Source organism: Cibotium barometz, chromosome 62, assembly GCF_041138505.1.
Source record: "Cibotium barometz isolate CiBa-2024 chromosome 62, ASM4113850v1, whole genome shotgun sequence".
Taxonomy (NCBI): Eukaryota; Viridiplantae; Streptophyta; class Polypodiopsida; order Cyatheales; family Cibotiaceae; genus Cibotium; species Cibotium barometz.
In genome coordinates this window covers 12,501,948-12,525,376 of record NC_141107.1, presented here as the reverse complement: position 1 = coordinate 12,525,376, position 23,429 = coordinate 12,501,948, and the positions used below count along the sequence as shown (strand labels likewise).

Sequence of the window (23,429 nt, the reverse complement as noted above, 5' to 3'; positions counted from 1 at the left end):
CCCATGACTTCGACATCAGAAGATTTTTCCATACTCGAGATTTTCCATGCTAGGATCTTCGATGAAACGTGTCATCCTCTCAATCTTGGATCTTTGATGAGTCCGTTCATCCTGTAGATCCACAAGAGACAAACCAAATGGACAGAAAAATATTTCTTGATGAAACCATAATCCAAAAGATTATATTCAGTACTCAAATCCCAATGAATACAAAGTTACAATGTTTATCTAGTTAGTTACTCTACAAATGGAAAGCCTCTTGATAAGCTTTGAGAAGTTCTGGGCAATCATCAAAGAAGTCTTCGCCCATCCACTTAGCATCGATAGCTGGATAGTTCTTGAATTTGACAAGGTATCTTCTGATAACCTTGCCTCCTTTTACCTTTCTTTCCTTGTGGTATACTATTTGCTGTGGTTGCAGAATCTCTTCCAATTCATCCACTTCCGGGGAATTGAACTGTCTCTTGAGGTTCTGGTTCCTTATAAGGTTTGAGAAGACTCACATGGAAAGCATTATGGATCTTCCAGTGTTCAGGTAGAACCAATCTAGATGCTACGTCATTGATGCGTTCCAAGATCCGAAAGGGTCCATAGTACCTGTTAGACAACTAAAGATAAAAATTTTATGCCCCTGTGGGGTTTCCTTTCCCATCTTTGCCGGTAGTCTTTCTTAACCTTGCTTTCTCAAACTTGAGAAGAACCCAGTCTCGTGTTTGAAAGTCTACGGACTTTCTATGCTTATCAGCTGCTGTCTTTTGCTTGGCCTTAAACCTTTCCAAAGCCTCTTTGACTTTAGAAAATGCAGTCTTCAAATCTTGTACATACTCATCTGCTGCAAATATCTTATCTTTGTTATTATAGGCAAACTCTACTAGTTGAAGATATTTCTCCCAATCCTTGTTTTGTTCTGAAACATAACACTTGAGCAAATCCAAGATTGTAGAGTTAACTATCTCACTCTGTCCATCTGTCTGAGGATGATATGTAGAAGAGAACTTGAGCTTGGTGCCCAAATTGTCGAATAGAGCTCTCCAAAATAGGCTTATAGTCTTGGGATCTCTGTCCCCAATTATGGACTCCGGCATCCCATGGTACTTGAATATTTGTGAAATAAAAAGTCGTGCCATATTCTGCTTTTATGCCATATGGTTTTTCGTACCGGAATGAAATGGGCCTGCTTGTTGAACTTGTTAACTATGGTCCATATACCATCATTGCCAAAGGTAGATTTTGGCAGATCGAAGATGAAGTCCATAGTAATACTCTCCCAGGGTGTTGAAGGTGTGGGTATGTTGGATTATATCATCTCCAGAGGGTCTACATCACCTTTTTCATGCTTGTATTGGCCATTTATGAGGCCCTGCATTGGCATATCTTAGCAGAGATTATTCAACATTTTTCTACCATTTTTGGGTATTTTTAGGATTTTTGTAGCATTTATGCTAAATAGTCTTGTTGTCGGCCTGCCACAGCTGGCCGACCAGCATCCTGGGGGAAGATGTAAGGGCTGACTCCCTTTCCCCCAGTTCATCTCATTTTTCAACATTTAGTTGAGGTCATTAGCAGCTGCTTCTGCTTCTTACCATTGTACAGCACCTACGGGCTTCCCTCGTGCTCAGTTTTCAGCAATAAACATCAGTTTCCAGCATTTATAGGTCTTGTACCCGGGCCTATATCTTTGTTTTCTATTTGCTTCACTTTCTTTCATGGTATCAGAAAAAAACGTTGACTTGTGAGCAGAAGAGAGCTGCGTTTTCTGTTTTGGAGAAGAGGCTTTGACAGTTTGCTGCGTTTTCTGCAGATTTCAGCGTAGAAGGTGCTGCGTTTTCTTCCGGGAGCAGAGGCTTCCTCAAGAGTGCTGCGTTTTCTTCATCTGACACTTGGGACTGTTGTATTTCTGAATTTTCAACAAAGATTGCTGATTTTTCTGATTGCTGAAGCTCTCTTCTAGGTGCTGAGGACAGGGAACTACATCTTGGAGAGATCTTCTTCCTCTCCTTTCAGTTTCCCACCCTCCCTCCCTTTCTTCTTGCTGTGCACAGCTTGAGAGGAGGACTTGCTGTTTTTTTTTCAGCCCCTTTCTTCAGAGAAGGTTTCTTGTCAGAGGACATGGCTTCACGAGGTTTCTCTACTGCTCCTTCTCGTGTTGATTCTCCAGCACCATCATAGTCTAGATCCCCTGCTCCCGCTGCTCCACAGGTGGTTCCTATTCCCAATCTTTCCTCTCTGAGTTTCTCTCATCTAGGTCTTGCTCCCACCCCTACCCACATACCATCCTACAATCCTCCCCAAGTCAGTGACTCCATGAAGCTTACAGCAACCAACTATCATACTTGGTCTTTCTACACTCAGTTGTTGCTGGAAGGAGCTGGTGTGTGATGGCTATCTCCACACCTCACTTGGTGGACCTTGCTTTGAGAAGCATATTAGATGCTCGGGCTCGTCTTATCATCATCCATTGCATGACTCCATCCATATAGACACAGTGTTGTCTCCTCCCGGAGTAATGCTCATCAGATGTGGACAGAGATCCAAAGGAGGTATGCGAGAGGGAGAGTTTCAAGTTTCAACAGTGAAGATTGCCAAATTGGAGTCAGATCTGGAGAAGCTTACCATCACTGAGTCAGATAACTTGATTGAGAAGATTGGAGAGTTATCCCATATCAAGCTGCAACTTGAGGAGTACGGGAGCACCATCAATAATCCCATCCATAAACTTCTTGGTAAGTTGCCTGCTTCCTTTGATTCTTTCAGGGATTATATTTATTTCTGTGATCCTCTCCTCCCTTTTGAGGAAGTCGTGAGTTATCTCCACGACAAGTGCATGCTTTGCGCAGAAAAGGCAAGTCAGAGTCTGCTTTTGTTGCCTCTGACAAGGGCAAAGGCAAAGGCGGAAAAGGGAACTCTAACAACAACAACAACAACAACAAAAACAAAGGCAAAGGCAAAGGCAAGGGTAAATAGGATTCTAAGGAATCCAAGGACAAAAGCAATGAATGTGATTATTGTGGTAGGACAGGTCATACTGAGGCTCGCTGCTTTGCTCGTTGTGATGATTCTCGAGCAGGAAAAGCCAAGTATAAAGCCCAGGATGCTTCTAAAGCATCTGACAAGGACAACACCAAAGATAAAGGCAAAGTTTCAAAGGAGGGATCTGCCAAAGTTGCATACATGCAGTCACAGATTCATCCACTTCTTCAAAGGATTCATTCCTCGTGATCACAGATATGACTTCTCCTGAAGAGGTTAGTGTCACACCTGAAGTGGTGGAATGGGTTGGTGATAGTGGTGCTTTTGCCCACACGACCAATCAGGCCCATATCGTGGAGGACTACCAGACTCTCTTCTTCAGTTCGTATCGGCGACAACTCTTCGCTTCCTGTCACCGGTGTTGGTAATGTTTCTTTGGGTTCCTCTACCACCTTACATGATGTTCTGCATGTACCACGAATTTCCAAAAATCTGTTTTCAGTATATAAATCTTCTCAGAAGGGACTTGGTGTGTACTTTGATGATGAGGTCATCGAAGTAATTGATAGTAAGACTCTCTCGGTTGTTGCCAATGGAGTCCATGATGGAGGTCTCTACAAGATCACCAATTTTTCTTCCTAGATCCCTCACACTGATTCCCATATTCATCAGCTTTTCTCCCCCTTGATGGCTTTGGTTTCAAAGGCAGATACTCCTCTTTGGCATTCTCGCTTAGGTCATGTATCCAGTGCTGCCTTACAAAAGTTCCATTCTAAGCAGGTTGTCAATGGACTACCTCAGCTCAGGTCTCTCTTACACATCTGCTCATCCAGCATGATGGGCAAGCATCATCGAGCTGCATTTCTAGAGGAGGCCACTCATCGAGCAACCCGAAGATTGGAGCTTATACATGTAGATCTTGCAGGACTTATGGAGGTTGTCTCTTGGCGGGACTCAATATTTTCTTCTTGTTGTGAATGATTTCACTCGCAAAGTCTGGGTATGTTTTCTGGCTCGCAAGTCAGATGCTTTTGCCAGTTTCAGGACTTGGATTGCGATGGTGGAAAATCAATCTGGGGGTAGAGTTTCATTCCTCCGGATTGATAATGGTGGCGAGTTTGTACCATTTGATGACTTCCTTGCTTCGAAGGGCATTCACTGACAGACTATAGTTCCTTACACTCCTTAGCAGAATGGAGTTGTGGAACGAAAGAACCGGACCGTCAAAGAGATGGCTCGTGCTTTGTTGCATCATGCAGGTCTCCCTCCTGCTTTCTGGGGTGAAGTTGTGGCTACCTCAGTTTATCTCATTAACCGCTCTCTCACAAAAGCGGTTGAGGGGATGACTCCAGAGGAGGCCTTTACAGGACACAAGCCTTCTATATCTCATCTTCGTGTTTTCGGTTGTGTTGCTTATGTACATGTTCCATATAAGAAAAGGACCACACTTGCACCGAAGTCAAAGAGGATGATCTTCACAGGCTACAGTCCCAGATCCAAAGGGTACCGCTTTTGGGATCTGGAGGTTGATGACGTCATCATTTCCCATAATGCTCGATTTGATGAGAGCTTGTTTGGCTTTGATTTCTCTCCACCTGATGTATCTTCCGACTTTCTGGATGATCCATTGCCAGCAGATGCTAGGGGTCTTTTACCTCTTCCACATCGAGCTCCTCCTCCTCCCCCTTCTGCAATCTCGGTGCTAGCTGCTCCTTCACAGTCACCTGTTCCTGTTGCATCAACTTCTGCAGTTCCCAGTCTCTCTACGAGTCTTGCTTTGACTTCGGGATTACCCTCACCCGTGCTTACCTCATCACCACTTCCAGTAGCATTGGATGAGTCCTCTACAGCAGCTGGATCTTCTTCTTCACGCTTTGAGAGGAAGGTTGGCCTACCTCGGTGGGTTCAGCAACTCTTTAGAGATTCTGGTCTCACTAATGCATAGCTCCATAACCAGATCTCTACCACCACCCCTGGACCTCACCGTTCATCTCGGGCTTCCACATCTCATCACACAGTGAATTATGCTCTCATGAGTTCTTTCCCAGGAGATTGATGAGCCTGAGAGTCTAGAGGAGGCTCTTTCACATCCGTAGTGGCGGTAAGCCATGGAAGTAGAGATGGCCTCTATTGAGAGGAATAACACTTGGTCTTTGGTACCACGGCCTTTACATCGTCGTGTTATTGGCGTGAAATGGATTTTCAAAGTCAAGTTTCATGCAGATGGTACTTTGGACAAGTACAAAGCCCGCCTTGTTGCTCGAGGATTTGCTCAGAAGGCAGGTGAAGACTTTGATAAGACATTTGCTTGTACAGCTAGGTGTACCACCATCAGGATTGTTTTGGCTCTAGCAGCACACTTTAGATGGCCCGTGTTCCAGATGGATGTCAAACCCGCTTTTCTGAATGGAGATTTAGAGAAGGAAGTTTATGTTGAGCAGCCTCTTGGTTTTGTGATTCAGGGACAGGACACCCATGTTTATCTTCTATAGAAGGCTCTTTATGGTCTCAAACAGGCACCTTGTGCCTGGTATCAGAAGATTGATGCCTTCTTGTTATTTCTTGGCTTTGAGAGGGCATATGCTGACAACAATCTCTATGTGCTTCTTTTCGATGGAGATATTTGTGTCATTGTTTTGTATGTTTTAGATACAGGGTTGGTCACTCAGGTTCAGTCCAAGCTTTCAGAGACATTTGAGATGGCTGATCTTGGCCTTCTTCATTATTTTCTTGGGCTGGAGGTTTGGCAGAAAGATGACTGTATCTTCATTTCTCAGCAGAAGTATGTGAGGAAGCTGCTCACCCTTTATTGGTTGTCAGATTGTACACCTCTCTCTTGTCCCATGGATCCCAATGCCAAGTTATCCAAGGAGGATGATACACCCTTGGTGGATTCCACAGAGTACTGGTAGATTGTTGGCTCAGTGCTTTACCTTGCCAACACCTGTCCAGACATCTCCTATGCTATTGAGTGTCCTCAGCCAATTCTCATTAGCCGCTCGAAGGTCTCATTGGCAGGCAGCTTTGAGATTTCTTCGTTATCTTCGAGGTACTTTAGATTATGGCATCACCTACTCTTGTGGTGCTGATTTGGTTGGCTTCACAGATTCTGATTGGGCAGGCTGCATTGATACTCGGAGGTCTACATCTGGATATTGCTTCATGCTTGGTACTGGATTGGTTTCTTGGAAGTCTCAAAAGCAGAGGGCTGTTTCTGCTTCTTCCACCGAGGGTGAGTATAAATCCTATCTTCTCTCCTGGATATTGCTTCATGCTTGGTATTGGATTGGTTTCTTGGAAGTCTCAAAAGCAGAGGGCTGTTTCTGCTTCTTCCACCGAGGGTGAGTATAAATCCTATCTTCTCTCCTCCGCTGAGGCACTTTGGATTCATTAGATTCTGGAGCATTTGTGCTGTGCCGACACTTCCCCGGCTACTATTCTCTCGGATTCTCAGAGTGCTATTGCTCTAGCACAGAATCCTGTGATACGGGGACGATCCAAGCATATTGAAGTGCATTATCATTTTGTATGCGACTGGATCGAGTTGGGACTTCTTCAACTGGCCTACTGTTCTACCAAGGACAATGTGGCTGATCTCTTCGCCAAACCACTTTTGAGAGCTACTATGGAGGTGTTACTTTAATGTGCTAGTATTGGACCGCCCCTTTGGCGCTGAAGAGGAGGTGTTGGATCATATCATCTCCAGAGGGTCTACATCACCTTTTTCATGCTTGTATTGGCCATTTATGAGGCCTTGCATTGGCATATGTTAGCAGAGATTATTCAGCATTTTTCTATCATTTTTTTTTGGGTATTTTTAGGCATTTTTGTAGCATTTCATGCTACTGTCTTGCTGTCGGCCTGCTATAGTTGGCCGACCAGCATCCTGGGGGAATATATAAGGGCTGACTCCCTTTCCCCTAGTTCATCTCATTTTTCAGCATTCAGTTGAGGTCATTAGCAACTGCTTATGCTTCTTACCATTGTACAGCACCTACGGGCTTCCCTTGTGCTCAGTTTTCAGCAATAAACATTAGTTTCCAGCATTTACAGGTCTTGTACGTGGGCCTACATCTGTGTTTTCTATTTGCTTCACTTTCTTTCAAGGTAAGGGCATGAGTAGTCCAGGTGTCTTTCCTCGATTATACTTGACTTTCTGACAAGTCAGGCATTCGGAGATAAATCTTTGAATATCCTTCCGCATACCAGGCCAATAAAAATACCTTTCGATTGCTTGAGTAGTCGAATCAATGCATCTATGTCTTGCAAATGGCTTGTCATGGGATTCATGCATCACCTTCTGTCGTAAGGCTTTAGTTACACAAAGCCTAGAGTCCATCATAAAAAATCCATCCCTGATCTTGTAATGCTTCATAGAAGGTCCATCCGAAAGTCGGATCATGATGTCTCCAAAATCATCGTCAGTGGCATAATGATTCTTCATATCATCTAGATCTTGATGATAAGCCATAGAAACATTACTAGCAATAGGTCGTGGCTTCCTAGATAGAGCATCATCCGCAATATTCCTGGTTCCCGCAACTGGAAGTATCTAGAAGTGAAACATGGACAAGAAATTTGCCCATTGCATATGCTTCTCTAATAACTTTGTTTGAGTTAGAAAGTATCGTAAACTTTGGTGATCTGTCTTTACCTTAAAATTGGCTCCAAGCAAATAGTGCTTCCACATAGTGAGAGCATGAATAATTGCCAAAAGCTCTTTCTCATATACCTGTAGGCTCCTTTGGCTGGTGAAAGTCTTCGACCCTCATATGCAATGACATGTCTTTCCTGGTTCAATATAGCTCCAATACTTTCACCACAAGCATCACATTCTACTACAAAGGGTTTATGCAAATCTGGAAGTGCTAAAACTGGGCCGGTGGTGAGCTTTTCTTTACGTAGGTCGAAGGCCTCTATTTATGAAAGACTGTCTTTTTCTTTGTTAAGTCGTGAAGAGGAGCGGCTATGGCTGCAAAGTTCAAAATGAACTTGCGATAATATGAACATAATCCAAGAAAACTACGTACCTCATGTACTGTCTTTAACTCTGGCCAATCGCTGATAGTAGCAAGTTTTGTGGGGTCCATCCGTACTCCATCCTTGGATACTATGTGCTCGCGGTAATGTATTTCCCCCATAAAGAACTCACTCTTTTTGCCGTTAATGTATAACTTATTGTTCTTTAGTTCCTGGAAGAGTTTGGCTAGGTGTTTCTTATGCTCTTCCTCAATTTGAGAAAACACAATGATGTTGTCGAAAAAGACACCAGTGTGCTCGCTATGTGGTCGGAAAATCATGTCCATCATACGATTAAAAGTTGCTGGTGCATTGGTAAGACCAAAGGGCATCACCAAATACTCATATAATCCAAAAGTAGTTCGAAAAGCTGTCTTGTGGATGTTTTGAGGTACAATCCGTATTTGGTGATATCCACTCTTCAAATCAATCCTGCTGAAATAAGCTGCTCCCTTTAATTTATCCAAGATGTCATCTATTCTTGGAATAGGAAATCGATTCTTAATGGTGGTCTTGTTTAAGGCTCTATAATCCACACACATGCGGAATGATCCATCCTTCTTTTGTACTAGGAGGACTGGAGAGCGAAAAGGAGAAGAACTTGGTTGTATCATCCCTTTTTCCAAGAGATCGTTGACCTGTGTCATGATTTCCTCCTATTGGGCCGCACTTACTCAATAAGGTGGTCGATTTGGTGGTGAATTTCTGGGGATCAAATCGATCAGATGATCTTGTGGCCTTTCCGGGGGTAACTCCCCAGGAATAGTATCTATAAAACAATCTTGATATTGCTCAAGAAACGCATGGCGTTCCTTACTTAACACACTTTGGCTAACCTCTTCATTGTCTGCCTCATCCTTGACGGCAAGCAAAAAGAGATGATTTCATTACTTTTGAAATGGCAACATTAGATACAATGGGAACAGTGCTGCCTTTCCCTTTTGCTAACAAAGTAATGGGCCGATCTCTATGTTTAAAAGAGATGGTCCTCTTTGGAAACTGCATTATAGCACCCTTTCAATGGAACCATGGTGTTCCCAAGAGCATATCACAATGCTTCAAGGGAGAAACAAAGAAATCTTCCATGTCAACATATCCCTGAATATGTATTCGTAATTTGGCAATGAGAGGAGTCATTGGCACACTGTCTCCCTCGAAAGCTTGCTCTGCATGTACAATAGGTCCCATCTCTTCCACTTTGATGCCCAATCGTTCAGCCAACTCCAGGGAGATACAGTTATGTGAAGCTCTTGGATTGAATAAAACAAGTGCATTCTGGTCCCTTACCTTACCCCAAGATAGGCAAAGCTGTGATGCTTCTGAGTTTTGTGTATCATCAAGCAAATCTGGAATTGCTGAAACTCAAGGTTCGTTGTTCTTCTTCTCCTGGGCTTACCTTTCTCAGGACAATTCCTGGCAATATGACCTTCCTTGTGACAATTGTAGCACTTGTTCTCCTTTTTGTGCTTTTCTATCTCTTCTGGGGGCAGGGTGTTTGTACCCTTGGGTCCTGAAGGAACACCCCTCGGTTTCTTAGCTGAAAACCATGTCTTCTTTGTCTTGAAGCCCTCTCTCCTATTTTGAGAATTATTTGGTTCGTGTTTCTTTGTCCATTTGGTTTCTTCCATAGGAATCCAATCTCCCACTGTAGCATGAAAGATCATCTGGGAAATATTCTTTGGGTTCTAAGCATGCACATAGTCCCTAAGCATGGGGCTAAGTCCAGCTCCAAATTGCTGCATCTGTTCTTGTTCGTCAATGCTTTTGAAGACAGTAGCTCTAAGATGAGTACCCCAAAACCTTTCGATGTATCTGTTAATATTTCTCCTCTGGGTCTATTCAACCTGCACCAAGTTGCTAGGACTTGATCTTCCACCTTCTGTGTCAGAAACTGTTGCGAAAACATTTTGCGGAAAGCTTTGTACGTCGTAGGTTGCTTGCCTTGGATCTTTAGCGCAGACCACCAACCTTTCGCCATCTTTTGTAAATGCGTGGCTACACTGCGAACCTTGGATCTTTCTAAAAAGTTTTCCCCTCCGAAAGTTGCATCAAACTGCTGGATAAAATTTAATACCTTCTCAGTGTCACCATACCCACCATTGAAGGGTGTGAACTTGATGTATTTGCCACCCTCCTTGAACTCCCTTTCTCTCGAAGAACTACTAGAACGTCGTCGAGATCATCGGTGACCTCAACTATGGGAAGAGGAGGAAGAACTGTCTGACGAGGATGGGCTAGGAGAAGTCCACCTCCTCCTAGATTGGTGGGACTCCCTTCTAGTTTTTCTTCCCCTTGGAGGGCTTCCACTAGAACTAGTGCTTCTTTCTTGTCGAGATCAACGGGAGTGCTTCTTACATCGGGATTCTTACATCGGGAATCCTCTCAGTCTGAAGAATCCGAAGTGCGACTTGGTTCCTTTCTCTGCCTTTTCGTCCCCTTATCACCTATCGTTCTCTTTTGTTGAATATCTGAATCTTTGTCAGAAAGGAGTCCTTTCAAAGAGTGCACCATCTCTTTGTGAAGATGTGGTTTCTGAAAGACTTCAGTGACCTGATCAATTAGTGTCTTGACTAAATCCCGGTCGTCATCAGTAAGGGTCTTTGAGGGATCTCTATTTGGTTGATCTTTAGAGTTTCTGTGAGACGCTTCACGGTCGTCCCCATCTTGTTGGAGATTTTCTGGATCGGTATCTTCCGTAGAAGAAAGATGACAGTTGGGCTCTGATACCACTGTAACAGGCCTTCTTTACGTGAAGGGCTGTGGATAAACCTCCAACACAACACTTGCTCCACAAGGCTTGAACTTGAAAACACTGATAAAACAAAGATTGAGTAACTTCAAAGATTAACTTGAGAAAACTTTACCACACTCTTGCTCGTAGTCCACAATAGGGACCGGAATAGCCACAGCCGGTCCCCCCCTAGGTCTTTTCCGTGTTATATTACTTGCTCCTAAACAAGGAGCCTCTTCTTCTCACAAAGAGAAGAACCAGCAATACAACTCTTGTTATGCCTCAAACAATAGGCTCATATCACTTATATAGGATACAATAAAGCAGCTTTTCCCGATTTTTGGAACAAAGCTTTCTCTCTGTTTTTAGGGGCTTTTTGATTTTCCCCTTCTCTCTCTTCTCTCTTTCTACTCTCTTACTAGGTTTAAGCTCTCTCTCTCTCTCTCTCTCTCTCTCTCTCTCTCTCTCTCTCTCTCTTGCTTTTCTTCTGGCACCTGCTGATGTGGTAGCCTGTATGGCTGCCACCTGTCGCCTCTGCTTCTGGCTGACATCTCTGCCACCTCTGCTTCTGTCCATCACCCTGATCTACCTCCCTGTCTGCTGATCGTCGCCTTATGGCTGCTGTCTTCTGGCCGCCGCCCTGGGATTTTTACCCTCTGGCCGCTGCCCTATGGCTGCTGCAGGCCTGTCTCCACAGCCCCTGCCACCTGCTGCAGGCCTGTGGCTCTATAGCTTTACCTTCTCTACATGCCTCCATTCGATGCTGTAGCCAGGTTGATGGTGATGGGAGAAGGAGTCATAGCTTATGTTGAAGAAGCACTTGGTGATGTTTTTGGAGTATAACAATCTGGAGTATAACAAGGGTATGTACACAATCTACCCGCAGCTCTTTAGGGCTTTGATGTTGACCTTCTTCATGGTACACTTCTGGAGATGGGGCCTTAGATGATCTTGTTGGGTACTTCCATGGAGGATAGCAAGCCTACTTGAGTAGAGGTACTTTAGAGAGAGGCGAGGAACTGGTGAGGAACTAGTATTGATGACATTCCCCTCGGCTTCGAAATTCAGTTGTCCTCAACTGAAAGATATTTATAGAGAGAAAGATCTTCAGAAGAGTGCTTTGTTCCAATGCTTTTGTATCCTTGGGCTGTCCTTAATGAGGGTCCTTTTGGGCCGTCCTCAGGAAGGGTCCCATTTACGGGCCATCCTTTAATTCTATGACCCAGCCAACAAGGGGCTGAATGACTAAAACAATGAGCAAACTTGCCTTTTATAGGCTGGAGAATATCCCATGGACTGGCCGACTGCTGGTCAGCCAGCTCCTGGACAAATAATTCACATAATGATGTGTCCCTCCACAAGATACTCCACAGAAAATGCTCCAAAAATCTGGTTCTGTTCTGATCTTCTCTTCTTTATCTTGTTGCCTCCTTAGGGTTAGCCTCTGTGAGAAGCATGTACATGTGTGTGCACATGACATCCCCCTCTGCTAAACTTGATGACGGGATTCCAATCTGCTTCTTGGATGACTATCATCATCCCATTCTGTTCCCGGAGTCCCTCTGTCATCCTTCCTACTCTTTCAACCGTTTCCCTGAATGCCCGGCCCGGTCCCAAATCCACTCTAACTCTGAATAAGATATGTACATCTGATCCATCCAGTCCCCAATCCGTTCTTGCCCTGTCTCTTAACACCGTCTTGGTCTTCATTCCTGAGAAATGAGTTTGGCACTCTCACTCCACCCCTTGGAGGATCATCCTCCCTTGGAACCGTTGCCCGAAAGCCTTTCCTGGCTCACAGGACTGCCATCCCCTTTGGGCTTTGTGGAACACCACCAACCAACCTCTTGGGAGCTCTTCCTGGTCTTGTGTTCCTTGCCTTGGGCTTCGTACCTGTGCACTTTCCTGTACCTTGGACCTGTACACCTTCATATGGGACTGAATTAGGGTTTAGCCTTGCTGAGCCTGATGCTCTGATACCAATGTTACATGCGGAAGCTCTGAGAGTCTTCTTTCAGCCCTAAACACCACTTAGAACATGCTGATGCAAAAACGCAGACAGAAGAGAGAGTAGAGAGATTCAGTATATTCATATGGTACAAAAAGGTACATAAATCCTTTGAAAAGGTAGTAAAATACCTAAACAAACTCCTAGTTCTATGACCCAGCCAACAAGGGGTTGAATGACTAAAACAATGAGCAAACTTGCCTTTTATAGGCTGGAGAATATCCCATGGATTGACCGACTGCTGGTCGGTCAGCTCGTGGACAAATAATTCAGATAATGATGTGTCCCTCCACAAGATACTCCACAGAAAATGCTCCAAAAATCTGGTTTTGTTCTGATCTTCTCTTCTTTATCTTGTTGCCTCCTTAGGGTTAGCCTTTGTGAGAAGCATGTACATGTGTGTGCACATGACATCCCTCGTGTGTCACCAGACCCTCTTGCTCGCATCCATCACCCATGGGCACTTGTGAGGAGAGAGGAAAATATCAGTGGCGATGGCTCTCTGTAACATGCAGCGGAAGTATTCGTAATTGAGGATCCTATCACACAAATGCTCACACCGTCTTTTGTATCCCGAGTTTCGCGAGTTTAGCAATCCACTTTAAGACTTCAAACTTTAAGAGATTTGAGAGAGGGAGAGAGAGATGGAAATTGTACACCGTATGGGGTCCCGAATTACCCACTGAAGGGTCCCCTATCCCGTTACTGGAATAGTATTTGCTTTATTATCTTTGAAGAGACTGACGATAAGCCAAACACAAGATCTCTGAAGACCAAGAGTCGGGCTGAATTGTACACGGCTGTGGAAGCCCCAATGATGTCCAATCTCAAGCCTATGCACTCTTCCCAATGGAATGAGGAAGGGCTACAAATCTGAGGCTGAGATAGGGGCTGTTTGGGACTGTTCTAGGTTATGTATGAATGCTGTTAATGAATATGAATGCTGAGTTTTACCTTCACCAATTGGCTGTAGCAAAACGATGAAGAGATGAATGCTGAAAACTGGTTGAATGCAGGAAACGCAAGGTTTACTGATGGCTGAATGCTGAAAATTGCTGCGTTCTGCTGATGGAGGGCTGGATACACATGCGTTGATACTCCTATGGCTGTAGGATGAAACGCTTCTCCAAAACGCAGGTTGCTGAAGTGAACTATGGACTGAAGACTGAAATGCTGAAGCGCTTGAGGCTGATTGCTGAGATATGAGATCATATGAAGGCATGAGCAAAGCATGCCTATTTATACTACACTGAGGGCTGGTCGGTTGGCATTAAATGCTGGCCGACTGGACATAAAATGCTACATGACTGATAAATGATGTTTAAATGCTGGAAATTGTGGAAAAAATGCCAGATAAATCCTAATAAATATTCTAAGGCTACCAGATGCTATTTCAAGGCTTCTGCAATGATCTATATGCAATGGATGAATGATATGCAATATGCAGAGTGCTTTCTAATGCAAACCCTATGGTTTCTACTGACTCTACATGCATGAATGCGTCTCTTCAAGTGGGTTAAGGGATTGGGACTGATTGACTGACTGACTGTCTAAGGTTGAGAATGACCTACGTAGCTCGTGCCTGACTTATCCTGGACTTAGGATTACAATGGGGTCACAGCGTACGACAAATATCATCCTAAAAGATGCTAATACTGGACAATGTTGCACTGATGATGATGAGCCAGCTTGTCACCATGCACTACAGTGTAGAGTGCATGTGACACTCTCACATGGGGGGGGGGTGGGGGGGGGGTCAGAAAGAATGGCTCCATCTTGGCCGTGCAACTTGTGAATACCATCTCTCCTCTTGTGGGGATCTGCTATCTCATAGAAGTCTCTCGTGACTCAATCGCCAACGTGGGTTCAAAAGGAAGCTCTAGCATGGTATCTGTACTCCACCCTCCTCCAGCAAGCTGACTCAATCCAGGGGCTATCGGGGGAACTCTCTTGAAGCCACTGAAGAGAAGCAAGACCCCTCCTCAAACTCCTCTCCTGCTCATGAAATCCCTCCAATCTACTATGAGCTGCCTCCTGCAGAAAACTGTTGATCTCACCAAGGCCCGCATCCAAAGTGCAGCAGCGGAGCCTGAGATAAAATCCAATCCTGTCCAAATCTGCTCTATCCTGCTGCAGATCTGGGGGTCCTGAATAAGGCTGTTCGGAATCCTAGAACTCGCGTGCCTATCCTGCCTCCAGGGGTCCTCTAGTGTTAGAATAACCAAAGCATGACCCTTGAGTGTCGGGATCAACTCCTCCCATGCAGAATACTCTGTGCCTGAAATTGTGGCCGTGCCTCCTCCTAGTCTGTCCTCTACTTCCTCTATCATGTTAAAGTCTCCGCCCATGCACCAAAAGTCAGCCTGAGGAAGGGCCCGTCAAAGTGTGCTCCAGAATATGGCTCTACTTGCTGCGGCGTTCGGGACGTAACATTGAGGAAGCCCACGCAATCCTCTCCAATCATAACGGTAACCCATTGTGCTCGCCCAGGGACTATGACACTTGAGCCTGTCACTGCCGGTAAGAGCTCCTCACTGACAGAAGCAAAAACACCTCCCTGCGTCCCAGAGGGATCAAAAGAGGGAGACCAAAAAGAATGGCTCCTATCTGGTAAAATCTTCTGGCAGCGGCGGGTACGCTCCTGGAGTGGTGGTACTCCTGGAGGAAAAGAATGTCAATGGATCCCCCAACTGAAGCTCTATGGAGCTTGCCTCTGAAACCCCCCCTAAACCCTGAATGCCCCATGAGGCAATGTGCATATCAATCTCTGTGGGAAGCGGCACTATTAGAACTGCTCTCCACTTGAAGAGTCTTGGGCATGGGTTTAGGTGGGGAGTAATCCCTATCGGTCCTGGGGCAAATGTGCGCCAAGTGGGCATGGATCCTGTTCTCCATGTGTCACCACTCTTTCCGAGCACGAGAGTAGGCATGCTCCGAACTTCTTCGATCACAATGGAGGCATCTGTAAGAGGGGGGGAGGGGTATTGCGACAAAGATATGCAGGAACACAAAGAGCAACACCTCTAGGTTGGAGGCTACCACCTCCCCGTCCTGGTCCCTATGGCTTGAGCCTCCTAGCTCCATCCTAGTCAAGGGCCAGAGGTGGGTGAGTACATCAGTGATGCGGAGATCGTGAAGATGGTGTGAAAGCTTGACTGCCTGTCCCTAAATGGCGGCAACCACTAACACCGAGTCCCACTCCGTCTCCGGGGCTGCACTCAATGGAAAAGAGAAGACCATCGCACCATTCTTTGGCATAGAAGGTGTGGAGTGATGGAACACCACACATCTAAATGGGCGCTACTATCTCCTCAAAAAGATCCGTCTCTTCCACAGGAAGGCAGCAGAAGAAACTAGAATCCCCAAAATCTTGGGAGGCCCACCAGGGTACTATGGCGGGAGAGCCCTCACCAGGGAAGCGGTGATGGTCATCTCTACCGGCTCCAAGAATCTATGAATCAATTGGCAAACAGAACTTGCTAGTTGCCTCTGCTCCGGGTTGGGTGCTGCTGGAGGGTGGTGGGAGTGCTCTGGAGAGGTGGAGGGAGGGGGAATGCTGGCTTAGAGGAAGAGGGCGGGGTAGAGGGGACTATTGCGGGAAAAGTCAGAGGCGAGGATGGGGGAGGTGGAGGAGGGGGGGGGGAGGAGGAGGTGGAGGGGGGTGGGGAGGTAGAGAAGACGGAGAAGAGAGCAGTTGGGGGTGATCCGTCGGAGAGGGAGGCTGCAGAAGGGGCCTTGCTGGGAGATTAGTGGGGCCAGCTGGCCTCACTGGAAGAAGAAGAAGAAGAGAATGTATTATCGTCCTCTGGGAGTCGATAAACGGCCCATGGGACCTCCACGAAATTATTACAAAGCTGTAAGAAGAAAAAAACAAAGCCTCCTCCCTTCATTGGAGGGAAATACAAAGCCTTCTCCCTTCATGGGAGTGATATGGAGCTTGTCGTGTGGTCGCATTGTGCTGTAAGGTAGCCATGATGTTTAAGAATCTTGGTGATATAAATGCCTACAGCAGCAAGCTTGGCATGTGTGAGCAGATCCACCAAGTCATGATATCCTTCTAGAATGGTACTAAAGTCCTTTCTTATGTGGTCATATTGTGGGCATGTTAAAAGGACATGTTCCTCCGTCTCCATTGCTCCCAAAGTGCATACTTTGCAGAGTCTTTTCTCTTTTGGGATATTGCTCCATGCTCCTTTTTCAATCTCGAGTGTGTGTGACCTAGTCCGGATAAGTGCAAGACCTCTCCTTGCATTGGCGGGAATAGGCATGCTTATGTATTTCTAAGCATTGTCTTCTTCACTTGAGTATGTGACCCAATAGTTTGGGTTGATGTGTGAGCCATAATATTCAAATTTAGCCCTTTTTTCTGATGATTGCCATTTACAGTGGAGTGCTTCCAATAGTGCTTGATGAAATGCCTTCTCATCTACTTCATCTGATGCTGCATTTAGATAGGAGTCTACCTTCCATCTTTGAAACTAGTCGTTGATGTCATGCATCCATCCTGAAGATAGCATCTTGCTTTTGTTTGTTTTCTGAGGTCTTTTACTTGCTAGCAAAGCTTTCTTCGGTAGTCTCCCCATTTGCATGGACTTGACCTTCTTTATGTACTTGAAAACCCTTTGGAGTGCTCGAAGCTCGATGGGTCTGCTGCCTGTTTCAAGCATTAATATAGAGTAAGGTGTAGTGGTTTTGACTCCTAGGTGTCTTCTGAGGAACGCCTTTTGCATCTTCTCAATGTCATTCCATGTTGATGGTGAGATACTTCCACCCCATACCTCTACTCCGTATAGCACAGTTTGTACAACATAAGCATCAAATAAGATACGTCTGATGTGCCATCTCCTGATGTTACTGTTGCTGCAATCATTCTCAAAGCGGTAATATTTCCCCCATCTAGCATCAATCCTTCTTTGTATGCACTGATTCCATCTGTGGTTTGCTGGAATATCAACTCCTAAATATTTAAATGAGTGCACCATTTCAATTTGCTGACCATTGTACATAATATCTGGAGCTTTGGTAGGCTGCAGTGTTTTCACTACCATTATTTTGGTTTTGTCAACATTTACTGCTAGACCACTTTCCTTGCAGAAATTTTGAAGCGTGTGCATCATTCGCTGCATGTTTTCTGCTGGAAAGTGGCCGCCAAACTGGACGGGTTGGAGGGACCTTCTCCATGACGGAAGGGGGCCCATTGCTGACAGGTGGGTGCTGTGATAAATGCTCAAAACGGTTCACTAATAGAACCGAATCCTCCTGAACACTGCCAGCCTGGTGTGTGCAGCGGTGACGCTCAGCTTTGGTAGTCGGGTGACCAACTGGGTGCGGGCCAACCGCCCACCACTCTCCGGCGGCAGGGTCGTCCACGGCTGGATCCGGGTGCTCCGCTGCCTAAGAGCCTGCCTCTCTCTCTACCCCCTGGTGAGGATTTGAACGAGGATAGGAGAGGACCACCAGAGGCAGTTTCCTGGCCTAGCATTGAGGGCAAGCTCTGGCGAGGTGGCCCATCTGCTTGCAAATGAAACACTGGCCCAGGAGGCTTGAGTAATCCACTCGCTGAATGATGGGGTTGCCCCAAAGGCATGGGATAGATATGACATGAGGCACTGTCTCCGGCAAGGCAATAAAAATGCAAAGGTATGGAATCTCGACCGCCCGTGCAAGGGACGAGGCAGCAGAGGGAGGGGATTACATCACTCTCCCAATGGCTCCACCGATCACTGGGGGAAGAGGAAGGTATTCCTTCCGAAGGCCTGGGAAGCAGACTGTCACTGGGAAGCCCAATATGCAAGCGAGTGGGTCGGATGCGGGGTCAAAGCCGTGCTGCCATCGTGCAAAGAAGGCCTGGGCCGTACGCAAAGCAACGGGGCTCAGCTACATGACTCAGTCTGATGCCGTTGGCGAGTCGAACTCAACCTGATAGTAACCACGTCCCAGAGGATGAATGTCTATGATCTTTGCAGGCCCATCAACAAGACTCACCTACAAAAAGATCTCTGAGTTGTCCTCGCGCTGGGCAGCTAACGTCAATCTTGCATACCAGAGTAGAGGCCTCTAATGATGCAAGAGTCGTAGCGAGAAGCTGAAGATCTGCTTCCGAAAAGGGTAAGCAAGTAACTGTGGCCTCGGTTGGGGATGACAGAGCGGCTGCCATGGAGTCCTATTGAGGGGGAAGACCAGAAAAAGCCGAGACTTGTGGAGAGAAGAAAAAACCCCAAGAACTGAGAGATCTTCCTGAAGATGACGGAGGAGGCGAAGGAAACGGAGGAGAGGCTTCGGGCAGAAGAGATGGAGGAGAGGCAACGGGAGGGGGGGAGGATGAAAAAAAGAAAAAGAAGAACACCAAAAAAGCAGGGGAGCGGGCTGAGGAAAGGGCGAGAGGGAGGGGCTGAGGTGGGGCGCAAGCTGAAAGGGGAGGGAGGCGGGGATGGGTCGCGGTGGGGGTGGGGGGGGTGTGAAGGCTGAGAGTGGAAAGGCAGGCGGAGAAGGGAGGAGGGGTGCGTGCTGGCGGAGAGGGACAGGTGGAGAGAGGGAAGCGCAGGTAGCAGGGGGGGGGGGGACTGCCGGGGGGTTGGGGGGGGGTGGGCAGTGAAGGCAAGTGCAGCGAGAGGGGGGGAGGCTGGCGCAGCTGCGCAAAAGGGAGAAAGTGTGAAAAAACAGGGGGGGCAGGAGCAGCGGGGGCTGACAGGAAGGCACGAGGCAGAAGGATGGGGGCGCAAGGAGGCAAAGGCAGACAAATGCAGGTGAGGGGAGCTCAAGGACGTGCTACGGAGCTGAGGATCAAGAAGGCCTCTACTTAAGGCTGTCGGGTGGCTATACATTTTGATGACTCGTGGTTAAACAAAGTGCCATTAACCAGCAGAACTAGCTTGGAGATTGTTTCGGACACTCAATCTTGCAGAGCACATGATGTTGGAGGCTAGTAAGTTTCTAGCTTTTGGTGTAGGTGTTGTGGACAGTCTAGAGTCAAAGCCATACTTACATTGATGATGAAAAAGCTTGTGTGGCTGCTCATATAGGAGTGTGGAGAAGCTAAGCACAAGATCAACTGAAGCTTTGAGCTTGTAGCCCTATTTGAATCATGATGAATCTTGTGTCAATAGATGGTTCTTGGCAACTCTATTTACTGCATACATGTATGTGTACATTCATGTTATTAAACAATCGCCAATCTGTTTTTTTAACCTACAGGAAGCATTGTATGCTTGACATCCTTGGGAGATGTTATCGTGTATTTAACATGCATATATGTTGCAGCAAGCATGGCTCGCCTAATCAATCGCTTTCACCACCTATCAGTGAAGAGAGCTTGCATGATTCGAGCAAGAGCTATAGACATAGACAGCCAAATGATTACAACAGCAGAAGGAAAAGAAGGACAAAGTTTTGCTGCTTATACTTCATTCTCCAAGCATTATCAGGTGTGCAACTCACAATTCATTACTTATGCTAAAAATACATTGAAGACATTTCATATCGATGGCATTACTGAATAGTAGGATCAAACAGTATTTTCTCAAAACAAAAACAATAGGATCAATATCGTGAATTTTTTGCTCGCCGAAGCCTTCGCTCTCACCCTGCTTGAGCTGCCGCCTGCTCGCACCCCCCCTCCCCGCCCCCGTGACCTAGCCTCTCCCCGCCTGCTCGCACCCCCCCCCCTCCGCGCCCCTGTGTGTCTCGCGCCCTCCCCCCTTTTCTCGCCCATCGCCCCCTGCCCGCCTGTTTCATTCGCGCCCCCCCGCTTCCCCCCCCTTCCTCCGCGTCCCGCCCCCCCCTTGCGCGCTTTCCCCGCCCCCCCTTTCGTTCCCCGCTGCCCCCCCCCTTTTCTCCGCATCTGCCTTTCGTTCCCCACCCCCCCCCCTCCCCCCCCCTCGCGCGCTTTCCCCGCCCCCCCTTTCGTTCCCCGCTGCCCCCCCCCCTTTTTTTTTTCCGCCCCCCTCTGTCTTCCGCCCCTTCCCCTGTGTTTTCTCCACCCATCCCTCTCCTCCCCTCCCCGCTCCGTTTTCTCGTGCAGCTTGGCTCTTGCAGGACCCCCCGTTTATCGCTTCGCCCTCGACTCAACTTCAGACTCTGATGGAGGCTCCTCCTGCCCCACCTCAGAGGGACTCTTCCGCAGCCCCCTCGCCCGCCCCTGAGGATACCCCTATCAGGCTTTCTCTTTCGCCAGAAGAGGAAGCGAGCCTCGCTGCAAAGGTGGAACGCCTCCAGGCACATTCCACCATCTACCGTATAGTTGGCACCTGCCCCAGCAGAGGGGAGATCCGGGATCTACTCCAGGCCCGCCTTCTTGCAGATGTGGGCAAGATCCTGGACGTTCAGTTACTGGGCCGCGGACACTACCAGATTGAGTTCGAGACGGCCCAGAGCGTGGCCCAGGTCCTAGCCATGAGTCCCCTTGACATCAGGGGCGCTCGGGCCTTCTTCAGACCTTGGCAGCATGGTTTCGACCCAGTAGCAGCCGAGCAGGGAGAGCGCCTATTCCATGTTACAGTTTGCTTTCCTGGACTTCGCCGCGAGTACCTTCCGCTTCTTTCTAGGATAGGATCATTGGTGGGCTCGGTGCTTGAGACTGGCCCCACAGCAGCTTCAGTGGTGGCTAGAGCAGCTGGCCTGCCTTCGGTCAGAGTTTTGGTTCCTGACATCTCCTCCCTTCCGAAGGTCATTCAGTTACCTAGGATAGGGGATGGATCGATCAGAGAGTGGAGTTTTCGGGGCTCCCGAACCAGTGTTTTATATGCAGGCAGGTCGGCCACCTGGCCAAGGCCTGCCCTCGTAGGAGACCCCGACCTTCACCGGAGCAGCAGACCCCCGATGGCCCGTCCACAGATGCGGCTCGGCAGCAGCCTCCGGGACACCTGCTCAGCCCACAAAGACCTCGGATTGGCAGCCTGGGACAGGGGCGCCGTAGAGGGCGACAGCCACAGCAGCATGCCCAGAGACCGACGCAGCAGCAGTCATAGCCTCAACATCACTGGGTTCCAGTGAGGAACAACTTTGCTCCCCTCCAAGAGGAGACCCCAGCGCAGGCTGAGGAGCAGGAGATGCCAGCACCCCCCCCTTCGCCCTCCCCCGTCCCCCCCTCCCGCCTCGCTTCCACCTTTGCCTCCTCCCGTTCCCGCTCCCGCTTTTTCAGCGGCTCCTTCTCCACCTCCTTCTCCCCCCCCTTCTCCCCCTCCGCTCGCCTCAGCTCCCCGGGAGGCACTGGCAGTTCCCTGGCGCTCACCTGCAGTCCGGTGGGCACTGAGCACCGACCTTGCTCGAGCACCACAGAGGAGACCTACCATGCCGATTCGTGCTTCATGGATATCCTCTATCCGCAGTCGGCTGAGTAGTCTCGACACTAGACAGCGCTCGGAGGCTTTCGACTACTCCTTCACACGCCTCTTTGGAGCGGAGGGCCCCCATGAGCTAGCACCTATCAGAGTTCATGTGGTGATACCTCCGGCCCGAGGGGAGGAGGCACTTGATTCAGCGGTGGTCTTCTCCTTCCCTCTTTGCGGCACTAGCGACCGGGAGTGGACTCTAGATCTCGCTCTTAGTGTGTTGAAGACTCAGGCAGTTGAGTTTTCTCACCATGTGAGCGATTTGGAGATGACAGATGTGATAGGCCGACTCTGGGAGTTGGCACATTTCTTTGATACCGGGAGTGCGGATGCCTCCGGGATTCGACATTTGGTGGTTCGCATAGTGGCAGACCTAGCATGAGACCCTGGCTATGTATGCATACATGAGGTTTCTCTCTCCGAGCGGGAGGCAGTCGCTATGGGACACAGCCACTGGCGCCTGGTCCGAGACTCTTGCAGCACACCGGGTGGGCAGATTCGTAGCCGCTCGGATGGGGATTACTCTCCATCCAAGCCGCTTGCGAAGGCCCGCCGTATGGTTGAGACAACCTCGACCTCAGCAGGTCATCCATGAGGATCATCTCATGGAATGTAGAGGGCCTTGGCGGCGCACACTATGTACGGTATCGTGGTTGCTTGAGACAGGAGATTTAGAGATGCCTGGTTGGGGGCAGTATTGATATTCTGATGATGCAGGAGCACCATTTGACTGAGAGCAGGATTCGGAGATATGGGTCGGTGATGCCTGGTAGATGGGACACATTTTGGTCTGCAGGCTTTGGCCCCTTGGGTGGGCAGGGAGGAGTATGTATGGTCATTGCGGATGTATGGCGGCAGGCCATTGTGGATCGCGGGTCATTGTGCCTGGTAGAGCACAATATGTTATTTTGAGGATGCACGATGAGCACTTTGGTGTGCTCAATGTCTATGCGCCCAACCATGCTAGTGCTAGAGCAGAGTTCTAGACCCTTGTTACAGATGCATTGCCCGAGGCCACACATTGGTGTGTTGGGGGAGACTTCAACATGCTTGAGGACCCGGCCGATAGGGTGGGAGGCAGTCATGTTACAGTGCACGGCACAGAGCTTGCAGCTTGGGAGCGCCTACTAGGATGCCGATTGAGCCTTTGTTACGAACCTAGTGCTAATGCTTGGGATTAGTGGCCTAATCCGGCAGGGGTAGGGGAGCCCTGGCATTAGGAGAAAGCAGGTTAATATCGGTGGCTAAGGTTATTAATAATAAATCCATGTGTACTGGCTATTTATAACACTTCAGTTATTTATAGTGGTAGTGAGCCCTTGGCTCAGGGGTGGTTCGAAGCATAGAACCTACGGTTGGGAGGTGAGCTAGC

At 47.8% G+C, this 23,429-nt stretch overlaps 1 protein-coding gene across 10 annotated transcripts in view; it reads left to right on the top strand.

Annotated features, from left to right (window-relative positions):
• LOC147604147 (cytochrome c oxidase assembly factor HCC1-like) overlaps nucleotides 1–23,429 on the top strand; it is a 39,689-nt gene that overhangs the window by 6,145 nt on the left and 10,115 nt on the right. For 6 of the 10 annotated variants that reach the window (XM_086795334.1, XM_086795329.1, XM_086795335.1 and 3 more), the window contains exon 2: nucleotides 19,989–20,152. The exons of 1 other annotated variant lie outside the window; for it this stretch is intronic. In XM_086795334.1, coding sequence (XP_086651460.1) covers nucleotides 19,994–20,152 — 159 coding nt within the window. In that variant the 5' untranslated portion in view covers nucleotides 19,989–19,993. Of the gene's footprint in view, nucleotides 1–19,922; nucleotides 20,153–23,429 lie in introns of all 10 variants that reach the window. 3 more of the 10 variants (XM_086795332.1, XM_086795331.1, XM_086795327.1) reach the window with 2 other exon arrangements.